Below are 19944 nucleotides of genomic sequence, written 5' to 3'. Positions count from 1 at the left end.
ACGCAGTGGAAACAGACTGAGTATTTGTCCTGCGCTTGTCATACTTTCAATGATCTTACCTTTCTCTTCTTCATACCTCTCCTTTCTGCCTCTGAATTCCCACCCTTCTCTTTTCTTGTAGGACTGTTGGACAGGAATTAGTAGTTTGTACAGTGTCTAACGAAGTGATGCATAGATTGCAGCTGATACTTGTAGATAAGACTGTAATAGGAACATGAATTACCTAAATGTGTGTTATAATTGAAATGTCATAACTCTACAGATAAATAATTTCCCAAAATGGGAATTCTATAGCCTTATCCCATAGAAATACATCCAGTCTTTCTAATCGTTAGATGGATTGAAGAGTGCTATTTATGATTTGGTGTAAACATCTACAGATATATTTTTTTTTTACCACAATACATAAACTATGCCTCTCCCTTTTAAAATTAGGAAATGTGGAAAAGTTAGTTCTGGGAAAATCACCTAACTCTTCAAATTGGATAGAGATGCATTTGAGCTACATAGGGTTTGAATAGCATGTTTGTGTTCATTAATATTAGCATACTTCTACTCTTGGTTGCTTTTTGTGTTTGCAGTAAGTATAAGCAGTATGTCTTGTTGAAGTTCTCTGACGATTTTTCGTAGTTATCACCGAATGCTGAGGAGCATGTGTTATACCCTTTTGGGGAGTTACACCCACAGATCATTCAGGTGGGTGCTTTAGGTTATATGGTGCGAGCAAGAACCTGGGGATAGAATCAGTAGAATGGGACTCTGAGCAGTGGCAAATCTGACTTGGGAAGCCTTATGAAACTTTACTTCAATCCCAAGTAAATATTAGTGCTAGTAAGTTATTTGCATTTCTTTATTTCGTTGACTCCTTTTTAGGAAAGTTATTAGGAAAACTTCAGGTTTTAGTTTAATGCAGTTGGAGAAGTTAGGGGTGGGGGATCTTTCTTCCTGGCCCCAAATTTGCAGTGTCTCTAGTTATAATTTCTATCTTGAAAGCTTACTGACTGAGAAGAAATAATGAAAAACAAATTTGATCATTTAAATTTGTTTTATGCAACAAAAGACAATAACTTGAGACCTGTGCCTGTAACTTTGTGTATTTAAACTTGGTTTTGTGAAGCTAATTTCTGTCAGTGGTAACTGAGGGTTTTTGCATGCAATGAATCATGCCTCAGATTAGGCATTTTGTAAAATTTGACAATGAAAATGAGTAGAATGGATTGGAGACTTCAAGATATTTCTGTATGACAGGAGTGCATATCTTGCTGTAGAAAATCTATTTACTTCCTTAGTAGGTGTCAGTACGTGAAGAAAGCTCGCCTTCTTTCATGAGATGAGATGGAAATCCAAGATAGATACTCGGTGCAGTTGCTTCTTTTGGGGTGAGGTGGTTTATTGATTAAATCAACTGGTTTGGCTTGCTCAGTGTTGAGATCTTGTGTTGGTTTGGTTTTAGGTGTGCAGCAGATGATATCCATAGTGGTACAGAAAACTGTTCCACCATATTTATATACACATCTGATTCTTTTCAATAACCAACGTCAGCTGATGCAAAAGCTTATTTTTAGTTCTTTGGTGCTTGTGTCTTGTTCCCTTATGCTGTCACATTCAGTACAGACGTTGTATGGTGACAGAATTTAGCAAGTCCTGTCTCGTTGATCCTGTAAGCTTCCAGAGGCAGTTAGGAAGTACTTACACTTCCAGTGCTAGAGCTGATGCTTCCACCAGGTTAATTCTCTTTATCTTGAAACACTGAAGTTAGTATTTCCCCTTAAGTTCTTTTAGCTATATCTTATTACTTGCAGGACAGGCTTTCCTGTCTATTTAAAATAAAGAGCAGTTTACTTTGTCATGTGTATAACCCCCATAGCAGGGGGAAAAATACCTACCTGAAAAAAGGATATCATCTTTTACACAAATCCATATATTGTCATAGTCACTTTCAGAAATGTCCATACTAGGAAACTTCTGTTGGAATCCAACCCCAGTAGTCCTAATCTTGTCTCTTAAGAGCAGTTTTTGACATCAGATCTTGACTCGTGTAGCTGGCAGAAGAGGAATTAGTCCATAGATTTAAATACTTCACAAAATTGTTTTATAATTTTCCAACAGAAAGAGTTGTTCCTGTTCTTGTTTTCTTCCTCTCATCTAAAATCAAGAATTAACAGTTTCTGTTCAAGGCAGTATTGAAAGTTGAGTCTGTCAAGTTATTTGTTTGAGGAATCTTACTTCTTTTAGAAGTTCATCCATATATTTCAATGATGATTTGGGATCCCAAGGTGCTAAATATAAAAACTAAAATTTGGGGGAACTCATCACAGGGGTGCCAGTGAAATAAATCATAACGATAACTTTGGGATAGGAGGCATGATACAGTCAGTCTTTTAGAGTTTTTGAGAAACTAGGGATTTGGAATTGAGACTGGGATTCTCATGTGTATTACTGTGTGAATCCCAAGCATGAGAGACATGGATTTCCACCCTGCATTGTTCACTTTGCATAACAGTAAATGACTTATATGCTTGTAAACTTAGGTCTCAACTTGAGCACTTAACATTTCATCAGATCTGCTTAAAGATTAAAAAAATGCCTATTTTTTTCTGCTTATTTAATGCTTTGTTTTGTGTTTGTTGTCGTTGTTGTTTGTTGTTTGCAGACGTGGGTTGGCAATAAAAGAAGGAAGATGAGCAGCAAGAGTGCTGTAGAATCTGGAGGCACTCCCCCAGGGACTGCCCCTACTACTCCCTCAGTACCTCCAGAAGCAGCAGTTAGAAATGTGGTAAACATTGCTCGATCCCAAAGTCAGCAGTCTTCTTGGACCTCTTCTAATAACGATGTAATAGTTACTGGTATATACAGTCCTGCTAGTTCATCCAGTAGGCAAGGATCCACCAAGCAGACAAATGCTTCAGTGGCAGAAATACACAAAACCTCTATTCCAAGACTCTCGGGAAAAAATGACACAGACTTTCAGCAGCAGCACATCCCTATAGGACGACAAGTACCACACTGTAAAAATGCTTCCCTATTAGTAGGGGAAAAGACTATTATTTTATCTAGACAAACAAGCGTACTGAATTCTGCGAACTCCATATATAGCCACACAAAAAAAAGCTATGGTGGCTCATCAGTGCAGACCGCAGAGTTGGTGTTACCTCAGAAACCGATGATATGCCACAGACCTTGTAAAGCCGAACCCGTGGGATGTCAAAGGTTACAAAAACCGGAACATGCAGCTCTTGCATCGCATGTGTCCCCCGGACAAAGGGCTAATACTAGGGACCCTTCTTGTAGCACGCAAAACCTGGAAATTCGTGAAGTGTTTTCTCTGGCGGTTACAGATCAACCTCAAAGAATTGTGGGAGGAAGCACGGCACAGAAGCACTGCTCGGGGGAAGGCAGCTGTCTGTCCATTGCGATGGAAACTGGAGATGTGGATGATGAGTATGCTAGAGAAGAAGAACTGGCATCCATGGGAGCACAAATACAAAGCTATTCAAGATACTGTGAAAGTAGCAGCTCTGTTCGAGTAGAGAACCAAAGCGCGGCCTTGTCGGGGCCAGGAAGAAACGTGAGCTGTAGTTCTCAGCTGGTGAATGCCAGGGACGTGCCTGACAGTGTTCTGTATCATAGCAGAGACTACCACTTGCCTGCACGGGCCTCATTGCATACAACATCCAGTACATTATATAGCAGTGCTAATCCATCAAGAAGTACTTTTTCTCCTCATTTTACATCTTCAAGTCAACTGAGGCTGTCACAAAACCAAAATAATTACCAGGTAATCTGTCAATTTATTCGTCTTCAAATCTTGAAGACAAGGCTGTAGATAAGTACTGTGTTCTTTGAAAGCTGGTGGCTAGTAACGGGTAGGTTCATATTTCTGCAAGCTGTGCTTGATTTACATCTTTCAGCAGAAATGATTCCTTCTTAAACAGAAATGAAGGGAGGACGAAAGTATGGTAGCACTTACCTGTGTAGCTGAGCCTGTGGCTGTAGTGGGCAGCCATATAATGAGGATCAGTATGGACTTTATGGTTTTAATAGGTAAACTTTGTTTACAAGAGGCTCATACCTATGACTGCTGACGCACGCAAGTCAGTGTTGTCCTGACTTGGCTTGCCAGTGCATGTCACAGCTATTCCATTGGTTGTTCCTCTGCAGGCACACTTTGCATGTGGCAGAGGGCACTACATGGGATCACACTGTCATTTGTGTGCTGTACAGTTGCTTGCCCTTATTAATGTGAGCTTGGATTAGCTCTTCCATCAGCACTGCCTTTACGCACTATGCAGTTGCCAATACCTTGGGCCAGTTTTCTGATATTAGATCTCTCGCAAGCTGGATAAGATGATGGAAGACACTAAGCAAGCAAATATTCTTCCTCTCCCACAGCATCTAATTCAAATAATCAGTTTTACATTCAATCCTGTTATTTCCTCATCCTACAACAGGGCCCATTCAATGATACTGAGAGGGGAAAATTAAATGCAGGTAATTGAAGAACTACGAGATCTTCAGAAGAAGCTGTAACACAGATACACTTACCTTTTTTAGTTTTTTATAAACAGTGGAGAGATAATCGTGCAGGAAACATCCAAATTGATTTTTTAATGGATTTTTGTGCTGTCTGGCATGCCATAATCTATAGACACTGAGATAAGGCTTACAACTGACAGGATGTTATATTACCTGTGTTACTTCTGTGCTTTTGTCTGTTACTTTTTCAAATTTATCCCAAAAACGAACCATATAAAAACATACCATCTTTTCTTGTGCATTGCTCACTAGTGTAGGGAACAATACTTTGTGGTGTTTTTTCTATCTTTTTTTTTCCATCTTCTTCCTGACATGTTCCTATCTCGTGAGGATTTGAAAGTTTTTGAGTCCAAGTGTGTAGCACTTTCCACTAGAAATCATCAGGATTACTGCTTTTCTTGGCAAACCTGAGGTTTGAGGAACATGCATTCTCTGGACTTGATTCTGTGCAGTTGATGGGACATCTGCAGTTCTTATTTATGGCCTTTTTAAAGTCAAATAATTCGGATGAGCTGTTTTTCCCCTTCTTCCCATCTGCTCTCAGATGGTCTGTCAGTGTTTGCTATTACTGTTCTTGAATTACAAAATTCATTAAATGCTGTTTACTTTTGAAATTTCAGTTTCATGGGAGAAGAAAAGCTGTAAATGTGTGCATCTGTTCTTTAAAGGGTTGCTAAAGCTGCAAAAGTGCATACAATACAGTTCAGGAAACTTCTCTTCAGTTTCACATAGTGAAATACAGTCTTGATACCTCCAGCTGTATGCTCATGGTACTTTATTTCACTCTTGAAAAAGCATCAGTGAGATGTATTACTGTTTGTTTTAATTATTATTATTATTATTATTCTTTTAGAAATTTGAAATAACTCAGATTTGGGATATTTTGGGGGTAGGGACTGAGCCTCTTTATAGGTAGAATGGTTCATGGCAGGTGACATTTTATCCATGTGGCACGGTGTGGATCAGAACAAGGACATCTCTGTAGCTTACTTTGTTGTCGTTGTTTCTTTGTTGTTTTTCCCCATTACAAAGATGTACCTGTTTGGTAAGTAAGGAGTTCTTCTTTACTCTATTGGACTTCCATGGCTGTCTTTAACAAACCCTGTTCTATGGATTTTTGGAGTGCAGCTTGGGCTGGGCAAAATTCTGCTTCTTGTGGCGTTCTTTGCCTTTCCCAGTCTTAAGCCTTGGAAAAACTGGGAAGGTCGCTGTTAGTTGACTTGGTGCTGTAAGCATCCATGCTGTGAAACTCTGAGATGATACTCGTCAGTGTCAGAAAATGTATGAGGGCAGACAAAAGCTGTGGGGTTAGGGTGTATGGAATCATGGTTTTGTAGCAACTGCAGAGGAGAAGTGTCCTACAGCCTGGACAGGTTCGTACAGCCTTGCAGAAATGATGGTGCTGATTTCTCCACATCACTGCATTCCTTGACAAGAGTTTTTAGCGTGTTGCAGAACAATGCAACAGTGAGGTGTGTATCTTAGGACGTGTCAGTGTATGGCAGGGACTCACTTCCAAAACTCATCTCACTTTTACAAGAAACGTTCACCTGCCACCTTCAACATTATCTGTAATGTAGTGCACCCCAATAGGCTGTTAACACATTTTCTCGAACTCATCAGGTCTGCACTGCTTTCACTCCCTCCCTCCCCAAGTGCTCCTCTTAAAACTGGGAGTTGTCAGCCCTCCTTTTATCCCCTTTCTGTCCATGGACTGTAGGAAGGCTTGCTCTGATCAAATACCGAGGTTCAGTTAAGAAGCCTACTGCTTCCCCCTTCCTTTCCTGCTGTGTTTTTGCCCCCTGGCTGTGCGGTGCAACACAGCTCCCCTGAGGCATTATTTCCCTGAGACGTGGACTGAAGAGTAGTTCCAGTTTGGGGCTGAAAGCTGGAATTCAGAGGAATGACTTTTCTGTTGGCTGAATTTAGCAGTCCTTTCTCAGCCCAAGTAGGAGGGAAAAAGGGGAAAGAACAGTCCTCTGTACCCAACGCACTCCTTGGCTGGGTTTCGGTTGTCTGTGGTCCTCAGGTCAGGCTGGGCAGTGTATTAAGTACTCGTTTGCTTCCCAGAATTTAATGGAAGCCAAAAAAAAAAACCCAAGTCTAGTATGACTGGTAGCTCTTGTAGACACTCCTTTTACTTACGCCTTAATAACCTCTATATATTAAACTTCCAGAGACCTGTATTTTATAACTGTACTAATTCATTATTTTTTTTTCTTCTTGAGAGCTTTTTTTTTTTTCCTGGTGCTGTCTTAACTTCTTGTAGACGTATACAGGATCACACTTCTTTTGTGTGTAGCCAGTTCTGTTACTGTTCTTGCCCATGTTTAGCCAATTTATCAGCCTAGGAATGAAGATCCTTAAACTTAGGGACATTTTCCTAAATTTAAAAATAGATGAAACCCGAGTTTGCAGGATTGTTAGAGTAGTTAAGCAGCCAAGCAGATGCTTCTTTAAAGGCAGGAACGCGTGATTGGTGTTTTGATGAAGTGATTACCGTTGTGCATTGGTGGGGCATCTAATTAGCAATTAGTTATAGCTTCCTTACTGGTTCAATTAATCAAATTCCTGTTAGTGTAACCTAAGAATAAATTTAATAAAATGATCAATTTTAATGCCTGAGCAGTTTTGCTAAACAAATTGTTCAACCTACTTACTTTGGTTACTTTGGCTTTCAGCTCCCCGAATGAGAGAGGCTATTCTTGCTTGTCCTCAAGGCTCAGAGCCCATTTATTCTCAGTTTACTCCCTCCGCAACCCTAAGGGGCAAAAGTCCTGTGGAAAGTATGTGTGTTTTTTTAATGACTTCGTTCTACACCCTGAAGCATGGTTAATCTAATTTAGTCCCATCTTCTTCTAGGGAAAATCCTAAACACTGCAGCCCGTGCAGCAGAGTAGGTATATATAATTTGGATTTATTTATTACTGAGATCCACTTTAAGGATACTGCTTTATATGAATGAGCTGTAAGTTTGCTTTATTTAAGGAAATGTAACTCGCTTCTGTGTTATTAAATGTGCCAAAGTGGTTTGTTTAGTCCTTAGAGATTTTTTGAAGACTAGAGGAGGACTTTCTTGTTAATTTTGGGCAGCACGGCGTTTTGCAGGGGGACAGGCAACATGTTTTTTTCTGAAGCATCTTGGGCAAAGTGTTTCCTGACACTCTTGTAACAGAGGCAGAGCTGCATTTGTCACAGCTGGTGTCTGCCCATTATTTCTGGGATGAACTGCTTCCAGCAGCACGAGCAGAGAGAACCCGTGGGCCTGCTGAGGAGGAGAGCCACAGTGAGCAGGCTGCAAAAGCACTGCACGGGGCCTCACGTAGCTCCAGGAAACAGCACCCAGGTGTTGGCTGGGGCTCTGGAACTGTCCCAGGGCATCGAACCCGGGACAGTGACATCAGGGTGAATGGGGAGGAGGTTATGCAGGGACCTTTGTTGCCTAATCGCTTGAAGATACAGAGTTGGTAACACGCTAGTGGTGCAGTACTTTGGGGCTTTCTGGAGCATCTGCAAGAGTTGCCTCTTCGTCGCTGTTCCCTCTGAGACACAATATATTGACTTCAACAGCTGCCTTAGGCTGCCATTTTTGCAGCTCTCCGTAGCTGCTCCAGGTGGAGCAGGACTAGGGGTCACAGCTGCGGGTGTCTGGACTCGAGCTGCTGCAGGAAGACAACCAAAGAGAAAACCTTCTGCCTTTTTATAGAGCCAGTTTAGAATATTTCCATGCATAGTGTCTTTCAAATAGTTAAACTTTATTGTATTTGGCATCATAATCTGTCAGAACTGGTGTGCGTTTGTGTTCCAATCCAGTTAATGCTCTGCCAGACCAATCCTTCTATTTACACAAAAAAAGCACGTTTTTCCATAGCCCCTCTTTAAATTTGTTGGTCTTCTGAGGAATAAGAATATAAAGCAGTGTTGGATCTGATCCGTTGCTGAAGTAATTCGGCTTAACCTTGTAGTTAATTTAGCAGGAAAAAAAAAAATAAAAAATAGGCAGGAATTGTATGGATACTCGCACTGCTTTTCTGTTGTGTGGGGTAGGAAACTGTAATAGACATAACTTGTTTTTAATCAGTTTCTGAAATGTGTGCCACTAAGAAATTGACATTTTAGTCAAGAAACCTGGTGCAGACTTGCTCTGAGGAGGGGAGGGTGTTCATTTCTAGCCTTCCCTCTCAGCCCTCCTTGTGCTATAATGGGAAAGTGTGTGACATCAGGTAACCCTCAAGCACTTTCAGCTAAAAGCTTGAAGAATAAAAGTATCTTACGTACTTGTACAACAGACAAACTGTACCAGGTATTCTATATTTGGTTATACTCATGCTGAAAGATGCATTGTTAGAGCCCTTCCCAAATACAAAAACTATTAGCATAGCTTGATATAGTCAGCAGAAGCAAGTAGGTTTTTCTTCCTCATACGTAGTGTGTGTAACAACTTGAGATTGATTAATCTCTTGAGCTATGTTTAGTCTGAAGCATTGCTTGTCTGCCGCAGAAGCTGAACATGGAATCCTAAATAAGCCTCAACTATTCCAGGCTATGAAGCATTGCCCATGTCCAGGGAAAATAATACAAGATTATTTTTGATAAGCCTGGCTCTGGGAATGGTGGGGGAGCAATAGGAATCAAGGAACCTAACCTTCACCTTCACACCCATTCCCCATCCTTCTCCAGCCTAATGTCCCTATTTTTGCTGATAGTCTACGAATCCTTAACATTCAATGTTAAATATTTCAGTTACTAATGTCCTCATATTTTTCTTCTGAAAGCTTAACTGACGTAACTGAAAAATACATTACAGCACTTTCGTCAAACATTAGGCCTTTGCCTAACTCCGGTTTGCTTAATCTTATGAGCTTTGTGACAGATAGAAGATGAAAACTTAAATTCTTAAAATACAAGTTTTGAGATAGCAAAAGTACAGAAGGGCCTGAGTTGCGGTTGTGTTGTCACCCTCACCCAAAGAACCAGTTGTTTTTTAGCCTTATAACAGTAAGGCAAGTGTGAGTCTGTTTTGCTTCTACATCTTAAACTGTTTTCAATACACTGCTATCAGAACCAAATGCACAATATTGAAGTCTTTTGAAAGCTGCTCACTGTTGTTATAGTAGCAACCTAAACTGCTGTTGTTTTCTGTTCTGTTTTCCCCTTCCCCTCTACAGATTTCAGGAAACCTTACTGTGCCTTGGATTACAGGTTGTTCCAGAAAAAGAGCAGTAAGTATATTTCCGTTCAAGTATATAACGTATGAAGTAGAGGAATAAAATTTCATGCAAATGCTATTTTGAAAATTTCAGTTTGGTTTAGGTTGGGTGCTTTTTTGGGTGGTTTTTTTTTTTTTTTTTCCCTTAATGTTTGTATTAGTCAAAGCATAATCTACAGCTACAATGCTTCAGTAACCATGAAGTTGATGTTTATCTTTAAAAGCAGGTCAAGTAATGTGATGCCTGGGTGTATGAATTGTGCTATTAGCTGAAATAGAATGGTTTCTATTTGAGAGAGAATGAAATGCCGCAGCGAGTAACTCTCTTTTCAGTTACTCTGTGCACATCCACAGAATTAGTCCCTGCTATCTGTAGTAACTTTCTCAAATCTCATTTTATCCATGTGTCATTTTATATCAGGCAGAATCAGCCAGGTTGGTATCTTCAATTCACAAATTACTCCAAGCATGATACAAGGTATGAAACAGCTTTTGTAAGGAACATATCTGTATCCAACTCTTCTGTTTGGTTACTGTTCCGCATTTTGGTTCCAGAGTAGCCTGTGAACTTCTCTTTGCAGAGCATGGGGAATCTGCTTGCTTACAGTGAAAACGGACCCAAAACCTGCAGCTTGGGTGGTACAAACTAAGCTCTCAAGAGGCGTTTACGTGTTAGTCCAACCATATCAGAAGCAATACTCAGGGAGATGACTATCATGATAGCCAGACTACACACCATTGAGCTGTGTCATATGTATTGCTTTGGTAATGATGTCTAGGTAATGGAAGAACCTTGCCTTGCCTTCTTTTCCCTGCTGTGTACCCATGGCTGTTTGTTGACCTTAATTGTTTTCTCAGACTTTTGCTAGGTTTCAAGAGTGGCACATGTCTAGTTTCTTCAGACTTTGATAGTATCATTTTTATTTCTGCTTATATAGGGAGTACTTTAGAAGAGCACTTCCCAGAGGAAGATGCTCTTCCTTTTATACAAATCCTGTATAAAATTGTTCATTGAGGTGAAGGTGACAGCAGTCCTGTTGGTCGATTGTCTATTTTGTCCCTTCCAAATACAAGCTTTTTTGAGTAAGCTTTTGTAAATGTAGGCCTTTTTCTGGAAGGCACCTTCCCGCACTCATTTAAAACATCAAGCTGGGCAATGCCCTAAGGTACAGCTTCACTAGTTGGCTGAGCTGATTTCACAGCACTTCACTGCTGAAAGGGGAAGTTTCCCTCCCACCCACACTCAGGCATGGCACTGGTGCTGGTATCTAATTGAAAGGTACTCCAGGTCGAACATCTGACCTGTCAGATATGTTTTTCTTCTGCTCAGTTTGTATTTCCTCTGCTTTTAGTGAGCTGAACGTACTTGGGATCAGGTGAGTGCCAGAGCCAGCTCAAAGCAGGCAGCAGGAGCTTGTGGCTGGGAGCAGTGACCTGGTGGGTGAAAGCAGCGTTCCTGGTGCTGTGAATCCTGTGGCCAGATTCTGCCCTGGCCTAGTGCAGAGCACTGCAGGACTGTTAAGAATAACACCGAATGCCTTGTTGTCTCTCCAGTTCTTTTAATTATCAGTGGGTAATGCTTAGGCAGGACAGCTTGAATTTTTAACAGTATTTAAACTGATAAGTTAGAAGTTCATGTTTCTGAACAGAGTAATCCGTTCTTTGCTCCTTCAGGCTTTGTGACAGTCTATGTTCATCTCAGTTGAAATTCAATTCAGATGGTTTTCAGTACTGACTAATGATTGAGCATATTACATTTTTCCGATCAGTTTCTACTTCTCTGTATGTACCAACTGATGTCTCACAAAGCATTTTATGGACACTGGAAAATCAGCCAGCCACTTAGGCCTGAGTACGTTCAGTGTGTGTATGGTGGGGAAGGGTGAGAGAAAGTATACGTGGGGGTGGAATTCTCTGCTGCTTGGGAAGGCACATGAGCATCTCTGTGCTGCAGTTGGCATATTTTTTTGCAGAGAACTGGGGCAATATCCTGATGAACTACAGATCCGCTGACTAATTCCTTCTGTAGCAAGGGAAGTTACTGTGCCAGGCTGCTCTCTGTTCACAAGTGAAATCTCTCCAGGGGTAGTGTCTCCTGGGGAAGGGCTGGTGGTTCCACTTTCTTCTGGCAATTCAATTATAGCTGCCTTTCCCCACAGCATGCTGTACTCCCACTCTTATTTTGAGGTAAGCATTACAACTTGACACTTCTCTAGCTTGAACTTCAGATATTTGGAACACTTAAGGGAAGACTTTTCCATTACCATCAGCAGCTGCATTAGCATCGCCTTTCTCCCTAAACCATAACTTTAATCACCTGTTTAACAGTGTAAACTATTTTTTCCAAGCCATTTTGCTCTGAAGTCCCTACGTAAATGAAATCATTTCTTTTTCTCATTACTTCTCCTGTTCCTCTGCCAGCCAGAATGCAACACCCGACTTAGACTGTTTAGAAAGTTAGTATGCAACTTCTGGGGGGTGGTTGGTTTTGTTCAGTTTCTTTCTCCTCTTTTTGCTCCATCAAGCCATATGGGGATGCACCCAGCTGGAAAATGCAGATGTAAGCAATCGCTGTGGCTGCTACAGGGAGGTTGTTATGACAGAGAAGGCAACAGACAATTTCAAGGCAGCCGTCTTCACAGCACAGAGTGAATCGCAAATGGTGTATCTCCTTTGCTCTGTAGGGCAGAAAGTATCCTACCTTTCTGTCAGGCACTCCAGATAAGCTACTTCTTAGGGCAATGTTTACCCTCATCTGACTTACATTTGGATGTCTGACTTCTTAGGTGAATCTATGTAGAAGGTGATCCTTCGAGGATTTGGGAATGCCTGTTTGTTAAGGGTGGTTATTAGGGATTTCCTTAGACCTTCTCTCCTGTGTCTTTTTTATGCAACAGCTTTTGCAGTTTATTGATTAATTTAATCCAATCCAACAGCATCTGTTTCCAGATTTGTGGGTTGCCCTTTTCCAATTTGAATGCATAATTGTTCTTCTCGAGGAGAAAAGTTTAGGAGTTGGTGCTCCAAAGCCGAAGCATAGACAGGAGTGTAAGAAAACTAAAAAGGGAGAACAAGCACCTACTTCCTATGAAACTTCAGATTCAAACGTGAAATTCTTCTGAAGAAAGAGCATGAGGGAACAGAATTAGAATGGATACAGTTGTAGGGCTGCGATTATGGCAATTACTGCCATTCAAACAGTGAAAAGGCTGATCTGTATTTTATCTAAAATGGAGAAGATTGTCTTTTAGATGATCTGATTTTTTTTTAATCTTCTGCTTTGATATTTTGTTTTCTTTGCCCTGTCCTTCAACTGCATCAAGAGGCAAATAAGAGCTATCTGTGCAGATCTGTAGAAGCTTGCTAGTCTGCTCAGCTATGCCCTAAGATGATGTAATCCTGACAGTTAATGAATATTAGTCTAGAAATATCACTCAGTTATTCATGAGAATGTCCTTGGAAAATGTGGAGATCCACACAGTTACGGTGCGTGCAGTGCATTGCCCTTTATGAATACACTGATTTATTCTTTTTTCCCCACAGTGTGGTGAAAGGACGAGGATTCAAAGATAGCGATGAAGATACTGGTTAAAGAAAAAAGGGGAAAATATCTTCTATCTTTTTCTTCTCCTTACATTTCAGTCTTAAGTGTACTAACTGTTCTTAAGTCATGTCATCTGATGTCTTAACAGAATGGTTAGTGTTGATAATATATCAAACGTGGAAGGCATGTTATAACCTAGTGTGCTGACGACAGACCCCATTTCTCACAGGTGTTGGCTCTGGGTAAGCTGTGTCTGGCTTAGCTGGGGAGTTTTGTTTCTGGAGGACAGCCAAGGGCTGTGGATGTTTTTTTCTTATTATTTTTTTGTGTGTGTGTGTGGGAGGGAGTTTTGTTTTTTTCCCAAAAAGAAATAGTTCTAGTGGTATTAGTGACTTCGTGTTCCAGGTTTGATATTAAGACAACAGATTAAGGTTTTAGAATTATTTCAGCCCAACATCCTTCAGAAGCAGACATAGTAAATCATCGAGTATGCAGCACATATGTATTTTGGCTGGGATTTTCAGTGAAATTTATTGCCTTTCATGTTAATGTCAGGGCTAGCTCATGCAAGGTTTCAAGGGGACATCGCCTTCAGTAGAAAAAGCCCAAAAGGGAGCTGATTTTTGTATTTTCCTTCCACCTGGAATAAGGTTGCATTGTAGCGACGGCTTTGAATCCTTGCACAGTGTGCTTCTCAGACTGGTGAAGCCTCTGGAGGTAGGTTAGCTGAGTCTGCCTAGAGCTTCAGCTGGCATTCTCTGACCTCTCAGACCGGTGAGCAGATATTTTCCCCCGAAATGTGGGAGTCCCCCAGGGCTCCTGTCCTGAACATGTGCATTTTGATTTTAAATTGCTGATTTAATATGGACTATTTCAATAAAATTCTGGAGATAGCGGCATTACAACGCTCCCCTCAGAGTTGTGCCTGTCACAGAAGGAACACAGTAAATGCACTTTGAATCGAGTAGAGGACCGGCTCTAACTCCAGGTCGCTGTGAGACCTGCCACCAGTTATGCTGGCACGTCTGGGCGCAGGGCGCTGACAGCTGGTACGCGTGGAGGACACTAAGTGGGGTAGGTACATCACTACACCTGCTGAAGAAAGGACCTCACTGGGCTCTGCTCTGAGAGTCTCATGACAACTCCTGCTGCCAGAGTAAGCCAACATGCACTGGAGAAAGTATGTCTTCAAGCAGCTTTTAAAGTAAAATGAGCACCCACAGGGATTAAAACTACTTGCAGTCAAAGTGCATTTCAGTTGTACCTTTTTGTTTTAAAACTGCATGCCAACATTAAAATATTTAGCAGTCCTGCCTCACTCAGCAAGCTGAAAGCTTACTGACATAGTGGAAAAAAATGCAAAAAGTCTCTTTTCTGGAAATCTAAGTTTGTGTGCTAGTGCTATGTTAGCTGTGATAGTTTAAGGGTGCCTTCGGATGCTGCTTTCCTCGTCGTCTGTTTTAAACACGTTTTTGTCTGAAGGCTGTGCAGCTTGCAGTCTTCTCCAGGTGTTAGGCTCCGAATGAAGCTGGCGGTAACACCGCAGAATCACAGAGTAGTCTAGGTTGGAAGAGACCTCCAAGATCACCGAGTCCAACCTCTGACCTAACGCTAACAAGTCCTCCACTAAACCATATCCCTAAGCTCTACATCTAAACGTCTTTTAAAGACCTCCAGGGATGGTGATTCAACCACTTCCCTGGGCAGCCTATTCCAGTGACTAACAACCCTTTCAGTAAAGAAGTTCTTCCTAATCTCCAACCTAAACCTCCCCTGGCGCAACTTTAGCCCATTCCCCCTCGTCCTGTCACCAGGCACGTGGGAGAATAGACCAACCCCCACCTCGCTACAGCCTCCCTTCAGGTACCTGTGGAGTGCAATAAGGTCACCCCTGAGCCTCCTTTTCTTCAGGCTAAACAGTCCCAGCTCCCTCAGCCGCTCCTCGTAAGACTTGTTCTCCAGGCCCCTCACCAGCTTCATAGCCCTTCTCTGGACTCACTCGAGCACCTCCATGTCCTTCTTGTAGCGAGGGGCCCAAAACTGAACACAGTACTCGAGGTGTGGCCTCACCAGAGCCGAGTACGGGGGACAATCACTTCCCTAGCCCTGCTGGCCACACTGTTTCTTACGCAAGCCAGGATGCTGCTGGCCTTCTTGGCCGCCTGAACACACTGCTGGCTCATACTCAGCCGACTGTCAACCATCACTCCCAGGTCCTTCTCTGCCAGGCAGCTTTCTAACCGCCCTGCTAGCTGTTTTGCTGGGGGCCTTCAGGTATGTTTCTGCATCTTAAGAAGATTGGAAGTGTCTTGCGATGAGTAGTTGTCTGCCCATATGTGGAGAAAGAAACTGCCACGTCCTGGGGAAGGGTTGTGTCCAGAAACCAACCAGGATTGTTTTGGTAGTTAAGCCACCAGCTGCCTTCTATTTTTTTTTTTTTTGTTGTTCTCAGGGGAGAAACTTGTATGGCCTGGGAGTCTTACAGGGTAGAAGTGCACGTAGCGTACCCGTCTGCGGCACATACAGCTCTTCAAGGGTGCTTCGGGCTGCACTGTTGCCGTGTGCGCACATCGGTGGCTATCCAGTGCGGCAGGATTAGTCACGGGACTGGCACCAAAGCGGGAGGCGGTTTTGAGATCCAAGCTTAAAACCTCAAGTAGAAGGAATGTGTAATTTGGCATAGCATTAGTAAGGTTAAATGTGCTGATAGTGTTAAGAGAAAATGCAGACCATCAAAATGATGGAGTGAAGTAACAATAAAGCAAGTTCTAAACTCTTGAGTCGTGTCTGACTGAAGACTGGCTTATCCTTTCTATTAAGAGATGCACTATATTAATCTTTGGACAAGAAATTATGATGTTTGCTAGGGAGTAAGAAACTTGGCATGTTTATTGGGTAACCAAATTAAGAAATAATAAACTGAAGAGTAAGAATAATATTAAATGGTACAGATGAGAAAGCAGGAGTATGTACAGAATAATTAATTCAGAAATAACTTCCCACTTACAAATTAGATCTGTATAAATGAATTGATAATTCTGTGGGAAAAAAAAGTCAACTAGATGATTGGAAGTGTCAGAGTTCAAAGAGCTGAATGCTGACACCATTAGGAATGGGGAACAAAGCAAAATAATGTCAGAAGTACAGAAAATCTAGGATTTGGTCACACCTTGTAGGCTGTTTGCGGTTCTGATCATCCTGTGCCTCCCTAAATATAATAGAGTGACCAAGCCAGTGATCAAAGGCATGGAATAACCATACCGTGAGCAGCCAAATGGGCTGCATCTCTTCAGACCTGAAAATAGGTGACCAGGAGGGGGTGGAGGAGTGTGATGGAGATCTTTGAAAGTATGAGAAGTGTGGAGGAGCAAGTACAGCCTCATTTATTTCAGTGTAAGAATGGGCATCAAATGAAGCTAGATAAATGAAGCTAAATAAATCTGCTTTTGGCCCAAAAGCAGATTTATGTAGAGTAGCTTAGATAAAGAATTTGATAGAGATTGAGAGATTGGGCTGCCAGAGAAGATCCTTGAAAGTGTGAAAAAGAGAGAGAGAGTGAAAGAGAGAGAGAGAAAGAAATGCTGTGAGTTCCCTTGCTGTTTCTCCATAACAGAACTTCTGAGTGGTAGCAACTAAAATTTCTCATGAGAAGTTTGTTTGCTAGAAATAACTGTGACCTTAGAATACTTTGTCACAGAGCATCACAACTGAGCTGTTGATTTTGTTCGTATAATTCCAGTGGAATTTGAATACATCTTTTTGTCTGTAACAACATATGTAACTCAGCTGCAGCAGAAATGCAATAGTCAATGCGTCTATTTTAAAGCCCCAGTTCTTTCAGTTCAGAATATGCCTCATAATCTGAAGATTCTGGGTAGCTTTTGCACATGTGGCCTGAAACGCTTTCAACCAATGCATAAAAACTGATCTAAAAGCAGGCTTTAATGACAGACAGGATAAGGACACTCCGCTGAAATGTAATTATTCCTACCAATTACAGCCACTAGATTTGCACCACAAATACTGCGTGCACTGTGGGTATTACGAGGGGCTTGGCCAAGGGCCAGGAGTGCCCGTAATAAACTGGGTCATCTCTTCTAAGAATGCTGTCATTACACTTGAGAGGTCAGGGGATAAGCAGGGTTTAACCCTCAGCTTGGCAGAACTGCTGATTCAATTTGCTCACAAGGATTGCTGTTCATTGAGAGTTGATGGTCTGTTTTCTGCTGGAAGGAGCTTCTCTCAGCTTTCCAAAACACGGACAACAGAAGAGAGAAATGTAAAGTGTTCCGCAGACAGTTCGCGCTCCCGAGGATAAAGGCGAGCCTCAGATCAGCAAGTAGGGGATGTGAAGAGAGGAAATTAGAATTGTATTCATAATATTTGTTACAATGAAGTAAAAATGGGAACTGAATTCCTGACTTGTCTCGAGCTACAAGAAGTATTACCCTAAATATGAAGCTTTTCAGTGTTATCTTTTGATATTTTCCCCTGCGGTAATTGATGCGCACCCATCACTGCTACAGGATTTGTAGAACTGCGGGTTTTGTTTCTCCAGTTCCTCTGATGATGCTAAGCTTGCAGAGGTTATTAATATTAAGTAAACCGATGGAAGTGCCGTTGTATGTCTGATGCAGGGATTCTCCCCTTTGTTTTCTTACAAAAGACCTTGATTGTTTTGAGAGCATCATGTAATGTCTGAGCAGCGCAGAGTGCGGGAGTCCAAGCACCATCTTTGTCAAGGGGATAATCGTGTAACTGAATGTAGATCCCCCCAAAAAATCGTGAAAAGATGTATGGCGTGGCCAATTAGAGGAGTTAGTCTGGATCTGAATTGTGGACAAGCTGAAGTGTAATTTACGTCTGGTGAGCCTAAGGGTCGGGGCTGATCGCAGCAGCACGGGAGAGCAGCGTAAGGATGCTCCTCCTTTACTCCCTCTGAAGCAGCGTAACGCAGTGCCCGTGTGCTGGGAGCAGCAGTGCCGGCAGGCAGCCACTGGGCTCTGTTTGATATGCAGTAACCTGCTGCCCTCTCACTTGCCGGTGAATCTGAGCCCCCGAACATCAAGAACCTTCCTGTTGGGGCACTGGTAACACTTCAGGTCCGGTGATGGCTGGATGCTGCTTTTTCGTTGCTGCAGACCGCCGAGCTGTATGAAGTCGTTACTTCGGCTGTCAGAAGGTGTCCCTCTGAAGGCAGCACTTTGAGCTGTTCAGAGGAGGCTCAGTTCCTACCTGCTTGGCTGCTTGTAGCAGGTTGTTCGGTGCTGAGCTTGGTGGGGAAAAATGGCACAAATCAGATGCGGACTCATGTTGAAAAGTTAAAGCGGAATGAGAGATCCTAATTGGAGGATACACTGAGTTTGCTGGGGTAGACTTGAGTCCTGCATCACAGTAAGGCTGGTATCCTCAGCCCTGAGACGGAACTGACCCTTCATTATAGCTTTTAACTGTTCCCTACTTCAAAATTTATTTATTTATTTTTGAAGAATACCATCTTCTGCTTACTTGCACTTGTTTGTTTTTTTTTTTTTTCCTCTCAGTTTTGTTTCTGTCTGGACTCTCTCACATAGTATGTGCTGTAGGCTTTTGGTTTTGCTTTGTGTTTGTTCTTTCATATCAGCTGACTGAAAGAGCTTGTTCTCCATTTCCTTCTGTGACCTATGATCAGTATCAGCGTGATTCATGTGCTGCTGCACGAGTCCTGCAGCACCGAGAAAAGGTGAAGAACCTGATGTGACAGTCACTGCAAGAGCAGCACAAACATGTATTGTCACCTTAAACACTAGGGAGTTTTCCGAGAAGGAGGTAAAACAAAAATTCCAAGTTCTCTTTGCATATTAAGTACAGTAAAGCTCCTACGATGCTGCTGAGTGTAGCAGCAGTGTTGTCAGTGGCCTCTCCAGCAGCAGCAACAAACGCTGTTCATCTTTAAAAAACACTCGATGTGCTTTAGAAGGTGGAGTTGCCCTGAGCTCCCTGCTTGTTCAGGAAAGCTGGAGAGGCCAGAGTGACCTGTTTCTCCTTGTAGGTTTAGCATTGCTGTCACATTGCCTCCTCCTGCCTTCCCTTTTTTCGGCGCTCGGCTGCCTCTCCCCGACTGCTCCATGCAGAACAAGGGAGAACTCTCCCCGCCGTTTTCAGAATTTGCAGTCTGTTTTGCCAACAGCCACAAAAAGAAATATTGTCACAGTGATTCGGGAAATAACCCTGCTTTCCTTCTTTAAAGGTGGCATGTAGGGAGGAGGAGCTCCCGGCCTGAGCACCCCTGCCTAACGTGTCAGCTTCTGGGTGCGAGGGATGGAGACGGCTCCTACACTTCTTCACCTGAATGTGTGAGAGTGCAGCCGAGGTTCTGCCACCCCGCTTCCATACCAGTGTGTTAAGGAGACTCAGCTGCTTCTCATGTGTTGAGAAGTACAATGCCATTTTTAAAAGAATGTTATAAAGATCACCATATTCTGAGGACTAACAAAGATTGCAATTGATAACTGTACATGTTCCAAATTATTCTAGCTCTGCAAAATTTCTTCTTGCTGCACTTTAAGGTTACTTTATCCTAACTTTTATCAGCTTTTAAATGAGCAGACCTAGGTTTCAGACCTGAAATCACAATCATTGCTTACAAAATTCAGCCGTTGAAGTAATGACAAAC

The 19944-nt window shown here is 42.2% G+C and overlaps 1 protein-coding gene across 3 annotated transcripts in view; it reads left to right on the top strand.

The window, feature by feature from the left end:
• HDX (highly divergent homeobox) overlaps nucleotides 1-19944 on the top strand; it is a 62183-nt gene that overhangs the window by 25919 nt on the left and 16320 nt on the right. For 2 of the 3 annotated variants that reach the window (XR_004750339.1, XM_035324696.1), the window contains exons 4-6: nucleotides 631-696; nucleotides 2654-3778; nucleotides 9705-9758. Coding sequence is in view for 2 of the 3 variants with exons in the window: in XM_035324696.1 (XP_035180587.1) it covers nucleotides 631-696; nucleotides 2654-3778; nucleotides 9705-9758 (1245 nt within the window). In the remaining variant the exon portion in view is untranslated. The remainder of the gene's footprint in view (nucleotides 1-630; nucleotides 697-2653; nucleotides 3779-9704; nucleotides 9759-19944) is intronic. The other variant, XM_035324697.1, reaches the window with a different exon arrangement.

This window comes from Oxyura jamaicensis, chromosome 4, assembly GCF_011077185.1.
Source record: "Oxyura jamaicensis isolate SHBP4307 breed ruddy duck chromosome 4, BPBGC_Ojam_1.0, whole genome shotgun sequence".
Lineage (NCBI taxonomy): Eukaryota > Metazoa > Chordata > Aves > Anseriformes > Anatidae > Oxyura > Oxyura jamaicensis.
Note: the sequence above shows the minus strand (reverse complement) of the source record. Positions and strands in the feature narration are given on the sequence as shown.